The sequence below is a fragment of the Bos grunniens genome, chromosome 23, assembly GCF_055505025.1.
Source record: "Bos grunniens cultivar Pamir isolate PY7600 chromosome 23, Bosgru_T2T1.0, whole genome shotgun sequence".
In the NCBI taxonomy this organism is placed as follows: Eukaryota; Metazoa; Chordata; class Mammalia; order Artiodactyla; family Bovidae; genus Bos; species Bos grunniens.
This window is the reverse complement of record NC_141187.1, coordinates 32,880,590-32,898,691: the sequence shown is the minus strand read 5'-3', so window position 1 is coordinate 32,898,691 and position 18,102 is coordinate 32,880,590. Positions and strand designations below refer to the sequence as shown.

Below are 18,102 nucleotides of genomic sequence, written 5' to 3'. Positions count from 1 at the left end.
GCGTCTATATTAAAATAGAGCGTTTCATATTATTCCACGAGGCTTTAACCAGCCAAGGTAACCAACTTTTCTATTCTCAAGATTTTTGGACTGTTTTTTGTTTTTTTTTTTTTTTGGTTGTGGTGGTGGCTTGTTGTAAAAGGAAGTCCGTTTCAACTTCCCTTTCAAATAAACAAAAACACATTTGATATATTCATCAGATCACTCTTGGACCTAAAGGAGATAACAGGTTCTTTTCCAAAAATTTCGGGGAAGTTCTTCCCCTCCTCAAAAAAAAAAAAAAAAAACTACAGAGATAATACTGTGAAGTATTATTTCCTTTTCCCCAGAATGTTGGGTTAGGGTTAAGATGCCCTGTCCGAAACAATAGACATTAACACATGCTTCTAAATTCAGTCTATTTTTAAAAGAAAAATCGTGCAATCTCATTAATTTTTACTGATTGCATGTCAGAATGATAATATTTGGAGTTAAAACATTAAAATTAATTCCAATTGTTTATTTCTACTTCTTAAAATATGACTACTAGAAAAATTAAACTTACTCATTATGTGATATTATTACCTCTCACATCGTCCTATGGTTATTGATGTAGTAACATCAGTAAAGTGTGATCAATTTGCCAGGGAAGTGGTTCTTTTGAGCAGGCTCCACAGCAGTGTCATATTCCCAAGAATTTCTATTTGATTTTCACTTCAAAAAAATGTGTATTATTCTCTAGAGGCAATTTCTAGTGTGTGAAAATGGAAACTTTCTCACAATATATTTATCTGTTTTTCTTTTTCTCTATCGAAGAGGGCTAAAAAGCTTGTTTCATAAGTAAAAGATCCTGAAATGAAATTTGGCAGAGCTCTCTTCATAGGCTTTATCCTTGTGAAAAGTGTTAGCCTTCATTTTGTTGAACACAGTCTGGGGAATTAACCTTGATCAAGCCTATGTTGTCCAATTGCTGAATGATGTGGGAAACTAAGAGTCTCATGTTTACTTCATCTATGTGGTTTCTGAAGATGGCAGGCACTGGAAGTTTCATAAGAAGAGAAGTAAAGACTGAGTGAACTATGTAAAAAGTTGCATGAAAAATCATTTCACACGAGGTATGACTGAAGCACTATAAATTACTATTTGGACACCAAACAATTCAGATTTTCATTGGATGACAATGCCCCTCTCATATGTGACGAGATTATCAGCGATTTACTTTGCAATCTTCAGATATTTTGGCTTTCATCTTTGAGGTTACCATATGAGAGTTTACAATGAGAGCTCCAGCAGTTACTAGAAACCACTGCTTTTTCTTTTTCTTTTTCTTTTTGTGTGTGTGTATAATCCCCACAACCAGTCTTAATTCTTTCTGGCATCCTAGGATATTTACCACACATGATGGTCAATAAATATTTGTGAATGGATCAGTGAATACCTAATTTCTTTTCTGTACAACTGTGGAAGTCAGTAGAATGGAGGTGTACACTGAAGATGCTGATGGCTGCACGAACTCTTAGAACCAGAAAGCTAAACTCTTTCCTCTTATTGTGTCTCTCCTGCACCCTCTACTGACAAAATTTCAGTGCCACCTGGCACAAGAAAATAGAAGTTTAAAAGGCCCAGATCCCTCTGCAAAAAAAAAAAAAAAAAAATCTAAAAGGGTGAATTTGGAGCTGACACGTGCATTAGAGGAAAAAAAAAAAAAAAACAGCACTGTTTTTCCTCCTGTATGTCTTCTTCAGTACTCACACAGAACACTTTACTTCAGACACTTCTGGCCAGTAAATATGTGGAAGCTCCTCCCCAGCCAAGCAATTTTGCAACACCGAGTGTCCTATAGTTTAACTCAATGCTGACATTATTTTTCTGGAAATAGCCTCAGATCCCAAAGCTTACAATGAGATTAGTCCCTCGATCCCATTTCAGAAGCCAAAGGAACATAGTAGGTCCCCGCATTATCCCAACACATAAACAGGTGGCAAATTTCAGTAAATTTTTGGAAACTAAGAGTCAAATAAATATGCTAAATTCAAACACACACACACACAAAGAGACACAGGATGTCTTTGATAGACTAACTAGTAGACTCTATAGGGATGAGAAAAGAAATGATCAACCTGAAGGCCTAGAAACTACCCAAGCTGAAACATAAAGGAAAAAAAATAATAAGAAGCACTTTTAAGAGTTACTGATTAATACATTTGTAATGAGAATCCCAGAAGGTGAGAAGAGAGGAAAGAGCAGAAAAAATATTGGGAGAGTTAATGATCGAGTATTTTTTCCCAAGATAAGGAAATACAGGTATCTCTCACTTTTCTAAAGTTCACTTTGCTGCCACTTCATTTTTAGGAAAGACCTGCTTTAGTACTTGTTTTGCTAGACAGCTTGTTAAAAAACAGAGACACTACTCTGCCCACAAAAGTCCTTATAGTCAAAGCTATGGTTTTGCCAGTAGTCTTGTATGGATGTGAGAGTTGGACCATAAAGAAAGCTGAGTGCAGAAGAATCTATGCTGTTGAATTGTGGTGTTGGAGAAGACTCTTGAGAGTCCCTTGGACTGCAAGGAGATCCAACCAGTCCATCCTAAAGGAAATCAGTCCAGAATATTCATTGGAAGGACTGATGCTGAAGCTGAAGCTCCAATACTTTGGCCATTTGATGAGAAGAGCTGATTCATTAGAAAAGACCCTGATACTGGGGAAAATTGAAGGCGGGAGGAGAAGGGGACAACAGAGGATGAGATGGATGCATGGCCTCATCGACTCAATGGACATGAGTTTGAGCAAGCTCCTTGGAGATGGTTAAGGACAGGGAAGCCTAGTATGCTGCAGTCCATGGGTCGCAAAGAGTCGGACACGACTGAGCGACTGAACAGCAGCAAGTTTTGCAGGGAGCCATTGTAGAGGCTGAGCGCATCAGGAGCAGCAAGGGTGGGGCCGCCAAGCTCCTCCCCCAGGTACTATACTGTGCATCTCAGCTTCAGGCCGCCACAGCTTGGACAGTGTCTGTGAGCATCTGTGCTGTATCTCCACTAACTTTGTACATTCATATGTAAGAAGTGTCCTAAGATAATTGTTTCTTCACTTTATGCCAATTCAGCTTGTGAAATGTTTTATAGGAATGCTCTGCTTTCTGATAGTGGAGGAACCTGTACATCAAACCTCAGCTCCAAGGTCAGAGAATTCCAAGCTATCTAATTCTCTATCTATCTGAAATGGTAGACTTTTCATCAGAAATTAGGTATGCCAGAAGATAATGGAATAGCATTTGAAAGTGATGAGAGGCTACTTTTAAAAAAATCTGTAAACTCAGAATTCTCCACCAAGCAAAAAATATTTCCCAAAGCTGAATAGGAAATAAAAGTCCTTCCTGACAAACAAAAACTGAAGTGCATTTCTATCAGACCTGCAAAACAGGAAATGTTATAAGGTGGTCTCAGGAAGAGAGAATACAAAGCAATGAATATACACAAAAATGGATACAATAGAGGTACATATAAGCAATATTTTCCCCAATTTTAATCACTCTAAAAATGACTGACTGCATTAGACAAAAATAGTAGTGGCATATTGTACAATAATAGCATACATGAAAACAAACTCTGTGGCAGCAATGACACACAATATAGGAAGAAGTATATTACTGCAAGCTTCTTACATTGTAAAGGAAGCAGCAAAGTACAATTTGAAGGTAGATTTTGAATGATTGTAGTTGTATATAGAAAACCGTAGGGAAAACACTATTTGTTTAAGACATACAAATGATAAGGCAACACTCTAGATATAATCAAATCATATAAGATTTTCACATATTTCAAAGACACAAAAAAAGAGATAAAAGAAAGGAGAACATAGAAAGAAACTAGTAAGACAGTGGATTTTTTAAAAAATACAAGTATATCATTTACATTATATCTAAATTCCCTAAATCCACCAATTATAGACAGAGCCTGTCAGATTGGATAAAAAGAGTTCAGAGTCAACTATATGCTGGACTATTATCCAAGTTTGCACAAGAAACTATCATTTCCAGATGAGATACTTGCTAAAGTAACTGGATCCCTGAGTCAGGAAGATCCCCTACAGAAGGAATGGCTACTCACGCCAGAACTCTCGACTGGGAAATCCCATAGACAGAGGAGCCTGGCAGGCAACAGTTTCCAGAGTCGCAAAAGAACTGGACATGACTAGGCATCAACAAAAACAATTCTACCGGGAGTGGGGTTCGAACCCACGCAGACAGATGTCTATTGGATCTTAAGTCCAACGCCTTAACCACTCGGCCATCCCGATGGTGAGCACTAGTACCTACAAGTCAAATATTACTGGGTTAAAATTAATTAGGCTTTCTAAATTCCATATATATGTGTTAATATACTGTATTGGTGTTTTTCTTTCTGACTTACTTCACTCTGTATAATAGGCTCCAGTTTCATCCACATCATTAGAACTGATTCAAACGCTTTCTTTTTAATAGCTAAGTAATATTCTATTGTGTATATGTACCACAGCTTTCTTATCCATTCGTCTGCCGATGGACATCTAGGTTGCTTCCGTATCCTAGCTATTGTAAACGGTGCTGCAATGAACATTGGAGTACATGTGTCTCTTTCAGTTCTGGTTTCCTCGGTGTGTATGGAATTTAGAAAGATGGTAACGATGACCCTATATGTGAGACAGCAAAAGAGACACAGATAAAAAGAACAGATTTTTGGACTCTGTGGGAGAAGGGGAGGGTGGGATGATTTGAGAGAATAGCATTGAAGCATGTATATTACCGTATGTGAAATGGATTATCAGTATAAGTTCGAAGTATGAAGCAGGGCACTGGGACAACCCTGAAGATGGGATGGGGAGGGAGTTCAGGACGGGGGACACATGTACACCCATGGCTGATTCATGTCAATGTATGGCAAAAACCACTACAATATTGTAAAGTAATTAGCCTTCAATTAAAATAAATAAATAAAATTTAAAAATTGATTAGGCTTCCCTGGTGGCTCAGATGGTAAAGAATCCTCCTGCAATGTAGGAGACCTGGAAATTAATTAGACTTTGTAGTCCCTGGAACATTATGAATAATTTTACACCCTTGAGATTGGAGAGCAAGCTTTAAAGAGAAAAAACAAATCCTTATAATGCTTCTTGGAAAAACTAATGAAATACAGTAAGTCTAGTTAACATCCGTCTTATATACATCTTATATATATTTTTTTTCTTGTGATGAAAACTTTTAGGGTCTACTCTCTTAACAACTTCCAAATATTCAATACAGTATTATTGTTAATAACTATACTACCATGGTGTACCTTACATCTCCATAACATTTCTTTTATAACTGGAAATTTGTACCTTCTGACCCCTTTTATTCCTTTAACCCATCCTCCATTCCCCTCTCAATCACCAATCTGTTCTCTGTGTCTATGAACTCAATTTTGATTTATTTTGTTTTTTGGATTCCAAATGTAAATAAAACATTCGGGATTTGTCTTTTCCTGTCTCACTTATTTCATGTAGTATAATTCCCTCAAGGCTTAAATCAATGAAAGGTCATCAATAATAAAATCAGTATTTTTATTATACATTGAGATTGAAGTCACTCAGTCGTGTCCAACTGTTTGCAACCCCATGGACTGTAGCCTACCAGGCTCCTCCGTCCATGGAATACTGGAATGGGTTGCCATTTCCTTCTCCAGAAGATCTTCCCAACCCAGGGATCGAACCCGGGTCTCCCACATTGTAGGCAGATGCTTTACCATCTGAGCCACCAGAAAGTCCACTATTTTTCATTACTTGGATAGTTAAACAAACAAATAATGTTTGCTTTATGCCAAAACAAAATGTTGAGAACACATACTAATCACAAACTTAGGAAAAGACTGTTCTGTAGCAATGGTAACAAGTAGGCACCAGACCTGAATTTAAACCAATTGATCTATCCATGATAATTGTTTTGTGAACATTTGCACAACCAATCACTGTCAACTCCTGCTTTCTGAAATGAGCCAGCCAGGATGCACTTACTTCAATAAACATCCCTTTGAGTGCCAACCAAACAACAAGAGTCTCTCCAGAAGAACCATGCTTCCACAGAATATGTCAACCCACTGACCCTCTGAAAGTCTACCCTAAGTCCCCTCTCAGAAAATATCAGTCATCAGCTCTTTCAAAGGGATAGTGCCTTACCAGCACTGCTCCCTCCTTAAATGAACATAGGCTTTGGATTTCAAGCAGTGAATGGTGAAAATGCCCCTTTGCCAAATTTGAAATGCTGAAATTTCATTTTTTGCTGGGACTGTGTTTGCTGGGGGCAGGGGTGGAGGAGAAGGAAGGTAGTGTCACTGCTGAAGAACAAATGAAGTCAACATTCATTCCCAAGTTGATGTCTGTGAAGTTATCTCCAATTTGTTAGGTGACTGCAGCAAAATTAATCAGTTCAGTTCAGTTCAGTTCAGTCGCTCAGTCATGTCCAACTCTTCTCGACCCCATGAATTGCAGCACACCAGGCCTCCCTGTCCATCACCAACTCCCAGAGTTCACTCAAACTCACGTCCATCGAGTCGGTGATGCCATCCAGCCATCTCATCCTCTGTCGTCCCCTTTTCCTCCTGCCCCCAATCCCTCCCAGCATCAGAGTCTTTTCCAATGAGTCAACTCTTTGCATGAGGTAGCCAAAGTACTGGAGTTTCAGCTTTAGCATCATTCCTTCCAAAGAAATCCCAGGGCTGATCTCCTTTAGAATGGACTGGTTGGATCTCCTTGCAGTCCATGGGACTCCCAAGAGTCTTCTCCAACACCACAGTTCAAAAGCATCAATTCTTTGGCACTCAGCTTTCTTCACAGTCCAACTCTCACATCCATACATGGCCACTGGAAAAACCATAGCCTTGACTAGACAGACCTTTGTTGGCAAAGTAATGTCTCTGCTTTTGAATATGCTATCTAGGTTGGTCATAACTTTCCTTCCAAGGAGTAAGCGTCTTTTAATTTCATGGCTGCAGTCACCATCTGCAGTGATTTTGGAGCCCCCAAAAATAAAGTCTGACACTGTTTCCACTGTTTCCCCATCTATTTCCCATAAAGTGATGGGACCAGATGCCATGATCTTAGTTTTCTTAATATTGAGCTTTAAGTCAACTTTTTCACTCTCCCTTTTTACTTTCATCAAGAGGCTTTTTAGTTCCTCTTCACTTTCTGCCATAAGGGTGGTGCCATCTGCATATCTAAGGTTATTGATATTTCTCCTGGCAATCTTGATTCCAGCTCGTGCTTCTTCCAGCCCAGGGTTTCTCATGATGTACTCTGCATATAAGTTAAATAAGCAGGGTGACAATATACAGCCTTGGCGTACTCCTTTTCCTATTTGGAATCAGTCTGTTGTTCCATGTCCAGTTCTAACTGTTGCTTCCTGACCTGCATATAGGTTTCTCAAGAGGCAGGTCAGGTGCTCTGGTATTCCCATCTCTTTCAGAATTGTTCACAGTTTATTGTGATCCACACAGTCAAAGGCTTTGGCATAGTCAATAAAGCAGAAATAGATGTTTTTCTGGAACTCTCTCGCTTTTTGCATGATCCAGTGGATGTTGGCAATTTGATCTCTGGTTCCTCTGCCTTTTCTAAAACCAGCTTGAACATCTGAAAGTTCATGGTTCACGTATTGCTGAAGCCTGGCTTGGAGAATTTTGAGCATTACTTTACTAGCGTGTGAAATGAGTACAATTGTGCAGTAGTTTGAGCATTCTTTGGCATTGCCTGTCTTTGGGATTGGAATGAAAACTGACCTTTTCCAGTCCTGTGGCCACTGCTGAATTTTCCAAATTTGCTGGCATATTGAGTGTAGCACTTTCACAGCATCATCTTTCAGGATTTGAAATATTCAGTTAGTAAGTAACAAAAGCCTTGAAGTGGCCCATATGAGGACTGAACCTACATCCTTGGTGTTATTACCACCATGCTCTAACCAACTAAGCTGCGTAGTCAGCTGGCAAAGAAACCTTTTCATACAAAAGTAATACAAAGATTCAGATTCTGGTACCTGCTTTAAAATAGTACATCAACAAATTGGACAAGATAGAAAGAAATAAATTCCCAGAAACATACAATCTACTGGGACTGAATACTGATGAAACAGAAAATCTGAACAGCCCTATTACTAGCAAGAAGTTGAATCAGTAATCAAAAACCTCCCAACAAACAAATGTCTAGGACCAGTAGCTTCACTAATAAATTCTACCAAACATTCAAAAAATTAAGACCAATCCTTCTCAGATTCATCCAAAAAATCAGAGAGGGGGAAATTCTTCTAAACACATTTTACAAGACAAGCATTGCCCTGATACCTAACAAGGAAAAGGATGTTACCTCACATACTGAGGAATGGAATGCTGATTTACACATGACTTTGCATGAACTTTATGTTAACTAGAACAGCCTATCTTGTGGCACATCAAAAATATCTGGTATACTTTGCTTTAATCATTAAAGAAGAGTGCATTGTCCAGAAGTAAAATATGTCTGCTTTGAAAATAGAGGTAAAGCTAAGTGATTTCTGTGATAGTCCAAGTCAGAGATGCTGGTGGCTAAAAGAAGATGATAGCACTGGAGGTGGAAAGAAGTTGCCAGATTGTAGATAAACTTTTAGAGTAGAACCCCATCAACATTGGTTGATGGATTTTTCATTCACTTAACAAACATTTATTGATTGCCCACTGTGTACACTCTTGTAAGAACCAGGCACTGAGCAATGGACAAAGGATATGAAAAATCCATGGCCCTATGGAGCTTACTATTCTCATCTGGGAGACAGATGATGAACTATATAAATAAAATATTTATACTTCTGATAATGATACATTGCTATGAAGAAGAGTAAAGAATAAAGGAGATTTAGTGGTTTGACCTTTCCTCCCCCCCCCCCCCCACCATTTGGCTGCTGCTGCTGCTGCTAAGTCGCTTCAGTCGTGTCCAACTCTGTGCGACCCCATAGACGGCAGCCCACCAGGCCCCGCCATCCCTGGGATTCTCCAGGCAAGAACACTGGAGTGGGTTGCCATTTCCTTCTCCAATGCATGAAAGTGAAAAGTGAAAGTGAAGTCGCTCAGTCGTGTCTGACCCTCAGCGACCCCATAGACTGCAGCCTTCCAGGCTCCTCCATCCATGGGATTTTCCAGGCAAGAGTACTGGAGTGGGGTGCCATTGCCTTCTCTGCCCCATTTGGACCCTTTTATTAATACCTTCTTAACATTTTAAAATATTCCAACTCATGAACACAGGATAACTTTCCATTTACTTAGATCTTCTTTAATTTCAATGTTCTGTTGTTTTCAGGGTACATTCAGCTTTGGATTAGGGCAGTGCTTTGAACCAAAGACATGAGTAGGAAGAGGCAGAGAATGGTGGTTAACACCATGTAGAAACAGCCTTTAAAAGGTGACAAAACCTCCTCAGGGTCACTGAACTAGAAAGCGGCAGGTCGAGGATGCTTCCCCAGTGCCTTCTGTGGACTTCTGAGCTCGAAGCTGTCCTGCCTCCCTGCTCTGGCCTCTGTGGATGTAGATGCTTCAACCAAGTGCCTCCCACTTGTTTGTTTTTCTGTCTCTTGTTGGGTCAAGATGCTCCAGAGGAGGATTTTTTAACCTGCTTCCTCGTTATTGCCAAAGATGGCTGTTTCATCCTCACCTCTATTTTCTTATGAGGACCCTACTGTTACCCTGGGCTCCCTGCCCGATTCCTGGTCCTGTTTGCCAGAAAATTACTACAAGCAACTTCGTAGGCACACAGCGTCCTCTGCTCCTACCCAGGCGCATTGGATCAGAGTCTCTGGAGTAGGGCCAGAAATCTGCATGTGTAACAGGCTCCCTAGGTAACTGTGATGTTCTTTGGGGCTGGCGAGCTCAGGTTTGACAATTTTTAAAGAGATGACCACGGAAGACCCTTTCTGGACTCTGAATAGCGATCTGACTGAGGTGAGGGAGGAAGCCATGAAGATTTATGGAGAAATAGGAATAGATAGAGTTGAGAGGAGCAGGGGCAAGCATTCTGAGGCAGGAGTAATATTCTGCTGCTGCAGAAATATTCAAAGTGCTATAAGGGATCTAAGGAAAGTGGTGAGATTGTGGATCAGAGGGTGGGGATGAGATTGATAGGGAGCAGGAAAAAAGGGGAGACTGGAAAATAGACATGCCAAGACTGAAAGAGAGAGAGAGATGAAAGACAGAGAGAGACGAAAGAGAGAGACTGAAGTAGAGAGAAGATGGAAAGAGAATTGTGGAACAAAGAGACAAACAGACTGAATATTGGGGCAAATGAGGGGGACTGAAAGTATGCTGGAGGGCGGGGTGGGGGAAAGAGGGGCTCCTGAGGTAGAAAGAGATGGCCCCTGAAGGAGAGGGGAGAGTGAGGCACAGGCATGGAGACTGAGGGCCAGAGGGAAGGGAGATCAAGGGACAAGAGAGGAGAAAATCAAGAGCAGAGAGAGAATTGCATATCCAGGGGCCACAGCCACAGGGCTCTATATACAGACTCTGGCGTCCCTGCCTTGCTTGAATGGTTCCAACAGAAGCTTGACCTGTTCCAGGACAGGAGTCTGCAAACATACCTGAGCTCCTGATCAAAGACTATAAATTGAAAGGCCAGCCCTTCGGACAATAGAGGAAGTCTTGAGTGAGTGGTGGGAACATAGCCCCTAGAGCCCTCCCACAAAGGACTGGACAGCATGGACATCGGGCCTGTACCATGGCTGGGCCCTCTGCTCCTGGTTTCCCTCTGGGCGTCCTCAGCTCCAGGTAGGAGGATCCTGAGAGTCAGGCCGGGCCCCCTTGGGGAGCCCCGGCCTGACTCTTTCCCCTCCACGTCCCACAGCTTCCCTCCTTCGGCGCCTTGGTGAGCACATCCTGAGGTTTCAGGAGAGCTCAGCCTTGGGCTTGGGGCTGGGCCCAGATTCTGTGACCCTCCCAAAAGAGGGGTGGTTGGAGCAGCCACTGGACCCCTTCAATGCCTCTGACAGACGCTCCTTCCTGCAGGTAAGGCCAGGAGAGCGGAGATCCACTGCCCACCCTACTCCCTTCTCAGTCCCCCTACTCCACCTCTCAGTCTCTGCTTTCTATTCCTATCTCTACACCTCTGTCACCTCGTCCTCTCCCCATCAGTCTTACCTGATATCTGCTGTCAGTATCCCTATGGCCCTTTAGTCTAGCCCCTCTGTGTCTTAGATTTGCCCTCTATCCCCCAGTCTCCCCTTCCTTTCTTTAGCCTCCCACTTTTTTGGTCCTTGGGTCCTATCCTTCAGTCTTTCCTTTTCCCTGTCATTCACTCTCACTCCCTCATTGCCCCTCACTACCACCCCCCTTCTCCCTGTCCTTCAGATTAATCACCAAATGCACCACCAAGTCTCAATATGGAGCAAAAATCTGGACCAGCTTTGGAACCAGACCTGGCTCACAATAGGCACTTGAAGATATGTATTGAATGAATGAACAGATTTACCACTTTTATACCTACTCTTTTACACTTGCTCTCCCCACAGTCTCCAAAGGTCATCTCACACAGGCCTTATTTCTAAATCCACCTGCATTCATTAATTATTCTACAATAATTATCTCAATATAGAGCAAGTGCCTACCACTTCCTAGCCACTATTCTTGACCCTGGGATTATCAAAGTGAAAGAGCTGAAAAAAATATCTGCCCTTGTAGATATTACATTCTAGATGAGGAGACAAACAGGAGAGAAATGAACATGTAAATAAACAAGTCAATGTCAGATAAAAAAGATCCATTAGGGAAAGAGACCAGAATGAACAGGGAATAAAGAGTAGGTCAGAACTCACGATTCCATTTCTTCCTCCCCATCCCACCTCTTAGCGGTACTGGGTAAATGACCAACATTGGACCAGCCAGGATGGACCTGTATTCCTGCATCTGGGGGGTGAAGGCAGCCTTGGACCTGGTTCAGTGATGAGAGGTAAGAAGCAAGCATGAGGAAAGACAGGGGGAAGCTGGTGGAGGCGAGGAAGGGGAGTTGTATACTGTGAAGTGCTGTAAAGCCTGAGGTTTGCAAGAGTTGACACCCACCTCACACATATCCCCTTTGGACTCTTCACAGGGCACCCTGCAAATCTGGCCCCAATCTGGGGGGCCCTGGTGATAAGTCTGGAACATAGATTTTATGGCCTGAGTATACCTGCTGAGGGGCTGGACATGGCCCAGCTCCGCTTCTTGTCCAGCCGCCATGCGTGAGTGCGGGTAGGGGATGTTTGGGGTCATGGGACTGAGGATGACTATATTTTGGCTTCTCTACATCTTTGTCTCTTCTTCCATTGCCCAAAGTTGACCTCTGAGTCCCTGGTCCCATGTTTTCTTCTCTGTCTTTCAGTGTTTTATTCTTTCTTTTTCTGTCTCTCCATCTCTCTCCCTCCCTATCCTTTATTTCTCCACCTCTTCCACTGTATTCTTATCTTTTGCTATCATACTATGACCTGCTGGTCCAGAATACCAGAATCCCTTATGTGGATGACACAGCTTCCTCACTGGTCTCCTTGTTTCTGTCCTTGATCCCATCAGTCTATTCTCCAGATGAAGAGCCAGAGTGATCATTAGACCACAATCCAGATCACCTCTCTCCTGGCTCAAATCCCTCACATGTCTCTCATCGCACTCAGAGCAAAGACAAAACCTTTGCAACATCTCCTCCACCAGCCTCTGGATCTGCTTTGGAAGCTCCTATGCTGGCTTTGGAGGCTCCCCAGTTAGCTCTCTGGCCTCTCTCTCCCTCTTACTGGGCTCCAGGTACACTGAAGTCCTTGCTGTTCCCCAGACTTGCAGGCACATCGCTTCCTTGAGCCTTTGAACTCTGCCTTCTTCAAAGAGTGGGCTTCCCCAGATATTTGTCTAGCTCCCTCTCTCACTTCCTTCAGTGCACCCTACACCTATACCAAATCCCTTCTCTTTCTTTCCTCCCTCACCTACTTTATTGTCCCCCCCAGGACTTATCTCTCCCTTTTCTGCTTTCTATCTCTGTATCTGTCTGTAATCAGTCTGACTTTCTCTGCCTCACTCTTGTCTCCATCTTTTTGTGTCCCCATCTGTATCACACTGCCTGTATATTCCTCTCTGTCTCTTAATCTTTTCACAGGCTAAACTAGTTTCCAACTGCAGTAGGATGACACTAACTACAAACTGTTTCAGAAAGGTTAGGGAGAGGAGAAAGCATTTGGGATTAAAAAAAAAAAAGATGCTAGGGTATTCCCTGGTGATTAGGTGATTAGGGCTTCACGATTCCACTGAAGGGGTCATGGGTTCGATCACTGCTAACTGGGGAACTAAAATCCCAGAAGCCTTGTGGTACTGCCAAAGGGAAAGAAAAAAAGGAAGGATGTTAGATATATTCCAATATCTGTCTCTTTTTCTAATCGTGTTTCCCTCTCCGCCAATACCTCCTAACCTATCCAGCCTAGGCCCCTTCCTCTTCCTGAGTAGCTCTCTTTGATAGTCTCCAATCCCTCCTATAATTTAGATTTTCACCTAAACTGTCTTGAAGATTTTTCTTCTCCCACCTAGTCTGGAAGTGAAGAGTGGAAGCTTTCCAAATGAGTCTCCCCTGATCTAGGCACTTGTGCGGAAATGAGTGTGTAGGTATAGGGAATCCTCAGAAATACCTCATGAGAAAAAAACCCTAGCTTCTGGCCAGGCTCTCTCCATTCTTGTCTCTGGATCCCCGCCTGTAAGTCGGGGAATCTTCAGGGATTCCTACCCATGGGAACCGACTCAGCCTCTCCTCTGACCCTAGGCTGGCGGATGCGGCCTCTGCCCGCCTCACACTCTCCCGCCTCTTCAACGTCTCCTCGACCAGCCCCTGGATCTGCTTCGGAGGTTCCTATGCTGGCTCCCTGGCTGCCTGGGCCCGGCTAAAGGTCCTGGGACCCCTCTGGGTGGACTGGGGGCAAGGAACTTGGACTGCGAGGTCCATAACTCAGATAATAGGAAAACCTCCTTCCAGACCCTCCTCCCTCCATCCCCCATCCCAATCTGCCTTCGTAAGAGTTCAGTGTGTAGAAGATCACACAACGAGTGAGTGACACAGGGGCGGGCAGATATGGGATCCCAGTCCTTCAGCCCCCAGGCTGATAACTTGTTCTCCCTCAGTTTCCCCATCTCTTTTTTGCCTCCATCGCCTCTTCCGCTCCGGTGCGGGCCATACTGGATTTCTCCAAGTATAATGACGTAAGGATGGCGGGCGGTGGGCCCGGAGGGAGGAAGGCCTCGGTGTTGCGAATCACCTGATATTCTTCCGCGACCGGACTTTAGGTGGTGTCTAGAAGCCTAATGAACACTGCGATTGGCGGATCCCTGGAGGTATGAGTTGGGGCCCAGTCGGAAGGGGATAGGGAAAGAGAAAAGGCCTTGAGGATGGGGGCCAGAGAAAACGGCTGAAGCTTGCAAGGTGTTGGGGTCTCAGAGACTTGGGAGCCCCGAGAGGTGGGTGAATTTGGGAAGGCGAGAGCTGAAGATGGGTCTGGGTACCAAGAAGGGAGAACCCAACAGGGGCGGGGCTGATACGGGGGCGGGGTCTGAGGACGGACGACCCTATCAGAAGGCTGTATTTGTGTGGGCGGGGCCTGGGGTGGGACGGCCCGGAGGAGGAGCCGGAAGAGGGCGGGGCCTCGAGCAAAAGCGAGTTTCAACTGCCCCCTGTATGAATCTGAATGTGGAAAAGTGGGGAGCCCAGGGAGGATGAGGGTCACGGAAAGGGAAAGGCCGAACCCCGGGCCCAAGTCTTCACCAACGCTGCCTTTCGCTCTTCGCAGTGCCGGGCGGCGGCGTCCGCAGCCTTTGCGGAGGTGGAGCGGCGGCTGCGCGCGAGCAGAGGGGCTTGGGCAACGCTGAGCGTGGAGCTGAGAGCGTGCGGGTCTCTGGAGCGCGCTGAGGACCAGGCCGAGCTTCTGGGGGCGCTGCAGGCACTCGTGGGAGGTGCGGTGCAGTACGATGGGCAAGCTGGAGCGCCCCTGAGTGTGCGACAGCTCTGCAGACTCCTCCTCGGTGATCGGGGCAACTGCAAGGGCAACTGCAGCGGCTCTGCACCCTACCGCGGGCTTCGTCGGGCAGTGCAGGTGAGAACCCTAAGCACCGCCAAGAATGAGCAGAGCGAGGATTCCTGCTCCACCTCCGCTGTGTGAACTTGGGCAAGAGTAAACCCTTCTGCACCTTAGTTTCCTCGTGTGTAAAATGGGCATTACATCTCAAAAGGACCTCGGAGGTGAAATGAGGTAGGAGCAGTATGCCCTAGAGAACAGGGAGCCCGGAGCACAGTAGGCAGATGTTAGCGACTGTGCTTAATATTTTGCCTACATTGTTCTGTCCTCTTTCTGGGGCCTGCAAGAGAATCTGGCACACAGCAAACTCTCAAATAGTATTTGTAGAATGAAGGAAAAACAATAGTCCAGGGGACACAGTTGTCCTCGGGACACAGTTCTCCTAGAGAGCGGGGCTCCTAGCCTCAGACTCCCTCGCACTCCAGCCTCTACAATCCAGCTATCACTTTTCCATCGATGTCTGCACCAAATGCTGTGCGGTGTGTTTCACATATATTATCTCATTGAATTCTTAAAATAGTTCTAGGAAGTAAACACTACTATTGTCCCCACACACAACTGAGGAAACTGAGATCTAAGATATTCTCACTTGCCCAAGATCAACTTTACAGATGAGAAGTTCCTAGTCATCTAGCACCTTAATTTCTCACCCATAGGGACCTAGGTCCCCAGCACCTCTGACCAGTGACCCCAGGAAAACGCAGAAACTCACTCTTCTGACTTCTGACTTTGACCCATAGGGACCAATGGCTCCAGGCCCTGCCCTGGCTTGATGGCCCGGGGGTGGACGGCGGGCGGCGGGGGTGGGGGGGGTGGGGGGTGCCCAGGGCTGCGGGGGCAAGGAACGTATGTCTGCATATATGTATGTGTATTGTCCTTTAGGTTGTCACACACAGCCTGGGTCAGAGGTGTTTAAGCATTCCTCGAGCAGAGACAGTGGCACAGCTGAGGGTCACAGAACTCCAAGTGTCCAGCGTGGGTGACCGGCAGTGGTTGTACCAAACTTGTACCGAGTTTGGCTACTGTGAGTGACTGGCCAAACTCTCACCTCCCAAACATACGGTCTCTGCTGTGCCCAGACAAGCCATCTCAAGGTGGTCCAGGCTCATTATGCTCCTTCTGAGACACCCCCAACCTCACTCCAGACATTTTTCTATCAAGCTCTGATCATTCTAGGCCATCAGTGTCTTGGGCTGAGTGCAACTCTGAGACGACCGTGAACTCACTGAAGGGAGGGTCTGGAACTGTCTCAGTCATCACTGGGGAGAGCTCTGAACATGATTATTAAAGAGGTAGGGGGCTGGCTATATACTCCACATTGATGAATCCCTCTCTCCACAGACGTCACCTGTGAGGTCCCCGGGTGCCCTTTCTCCCAGCTCCCAGCTCTGCCCTCCGAGCTTGAGCTATGTGAACAGGTGTTTGGGCTTTCAACCTCATCTGTAGCTCAGGCTGTGGCCCAGACCAACTCCTATTATGGTGGCCAGACCCCAGGAGCCACCCAAGTGCTGTTTATTAATGGTGAGTGTGCCATCAGAACTTGACTCCTTAGTGTCTGCCTGGCTGTGGCTCAACACACCATCCTTTCCTTTCTTTCCAGGGGATACAGACCCCTGGCATGTGCTAAGTGTAACACAGCCTTTGGGATCTTCCGAGCCAGCCCTTCTCATCCCTAGTGCTTCTCATTGCTTGGACATGGCACCTGAGAGACCCTCAGATTCCCCGAGCCTCCGCCTTGCGCGACAGGTAAGAGAGAAAAAGCTCTCAGTGATTTGCATTATCATTTGCATGCTAATTTGCATGTTCCTGCTCTCTACTAGCGCTGGAGTCTGAACTTTCCAAATTCTCCCCACCTCTCTACAGAAAGTCTCCCAGCAGCTGCAGACCTGGCTTGGGCTGGCAAAGAAGAGCCAAGTTAGGGGTGCTGTCTGAATCCTACACCCTCACCAACTCCAGAAGGGCCACCTCACTCCTGGATGTATCCGTTTATTCGACAAGAAAAAGCAGCTTGTTCTGAAAGAGGAAATTCCCAGGAATTCACAATTGGCAACTGTCCTGCATAAAACCATCCTATGTCTGCAAAATCCTCACTCCTGACTAAAAGTGCTTTGTTACAAAGAGTTATATAAATTAAGTGATTATTCTCAATGTTCTGTCATTTTTGTTCAGTCACAAAGTCGTGTCCTACTCTTTGGGACCCTGTGGACTGTAGCCTGCCAGGCTCCTCTGTTCATGGAATTCTCCAGACAAGAATACTGGAGTGGGTTGCCATTCCCATCTCCACAACTCAATGAGAATATTATTTTAAATGTCAAATGTCAAATAAACACGGCTCTTTACGCTCATCTCCTCCCCCTGCAAATCAGCTTCAGGCTCAAATTCTGTTCAAGTACTGGCCTGAATGCCTTGCTGCCTGTCTGTCTCTGGACTTCAGACCCTGACCTGTCTCTGCTTCTCACTGTTGCTCTCACTGGACCCTCCTCCCTCAGTCTCCAAACTCTCTCTGTCTGTAATTGTCTCTCAATCTGCTCCTGTTTCTCTGAATATCTTCATTTCTGTCTCTCTCTGTGTCTTAGTCTGGTTCTCTTTCTTGCTCTTCGTCTCTGTCTCGGCCCTTGTTGCTCATTCAGTATCTTTCTACTTTCCTCCCCTCTTGCTTGCTCTGTCCTTACTTATCTCCATTGCTCTATTTCTGTCTCTCATTTTTGGTCTCTGCATCCCTTTAGTCACTTTCTTTCTCACTCTCTCTCGGCCCCTATTCCTCTCTCTTCAGACTTTCCCTGTCCTTTGCTATCTTCTCAATCTTGCTTTCTCCGTGAGGCTCAGTTTCTGTCTCTTAGGCTCTTCCTCATTGCCTCTACTGCTCTTCTTGTCACTTCACCCTTGTCTTTCTCTGTCTGTCTTTTAGTTTTCCTTCTTTTTCACTCACCAATCTTTCCCCATAATCAAATGTCACGCTTGGGCAAGTCCAGCTTCCAATCCAAGGGGTTTAGGGTTCTGATCAAGCCTTCCTGCTGAGGACCCCTAATCTCT

At 44.8% G+C, this 18,102-nt stretch overlaps 1 protein-coding gene and 1 non-coding gene across 2 annotated transcripts; one reads left to right on the top strand and one right to left on the bottom strand.

Annotated features, from left to right (window-relative positions):
• Window positions 1-4,191: 4,191 nt before the first annotated feature.
• TRNAL-UAA (transfer RNA leucine (anticodon UAA)) lies at window positions 4,192-4,274 on the bottom strand. The gene has a single exon. It is a non-coding gene; the product is annotated as a tRNA-Leu (tRNA).
• Window positions 4,275-12,209: 7,935 nt separating this feature from the next.
• On the top strand, window positions 12,210-17,217 carry PRSS16 (serine protease 16). Its single transcript, XM_086370591.1, has 9 exons — window positions 12,210-12,213; window positions 13,706-13,890; window positions 14,123-14,200; window positions 14,285-14,332; window positions 14,785-15,087; window positions 15,952-16,093; window positions 16,411-16,590; window positions 16,670-16,815; window positions 16,933-17,217. Exons 1-9 carry the CDS (start codon window positions 12,210-12,212, stop codon window positions 16,999-17,001), a joined length of 1,155 nt encoding a protein of 384 aa, XP_086226717.1. The 3' UTR covers window positions 17,002-17,217.
• The last annotated feature ends 885 nt before the right edge of the window (window positions 17,218-18,102 follow it).

What these genes read in the sequence shown, in the direction of transcription:
- PRSS16 (XM_086370591.1), top strand. An exon ending in CTGCCTGGGCCCGGCTAAAG is followed by an intron (nt 13,891 to 14,122) that starts GTCCTGGGACCC and finishes GTTCTCCCTCAG; the next exon opens with TTTCCCCATCTCTTTTTTGC. An exon ending in ATTTCTCCAAGTATAATGAC is followed by an intron (nt 14,201 to 14,284) that starts GTAAGGATGGCG and finishes ACCGGACTTTAG; the next exon opens with GTGGTGTCTAGAAGCCTAAT.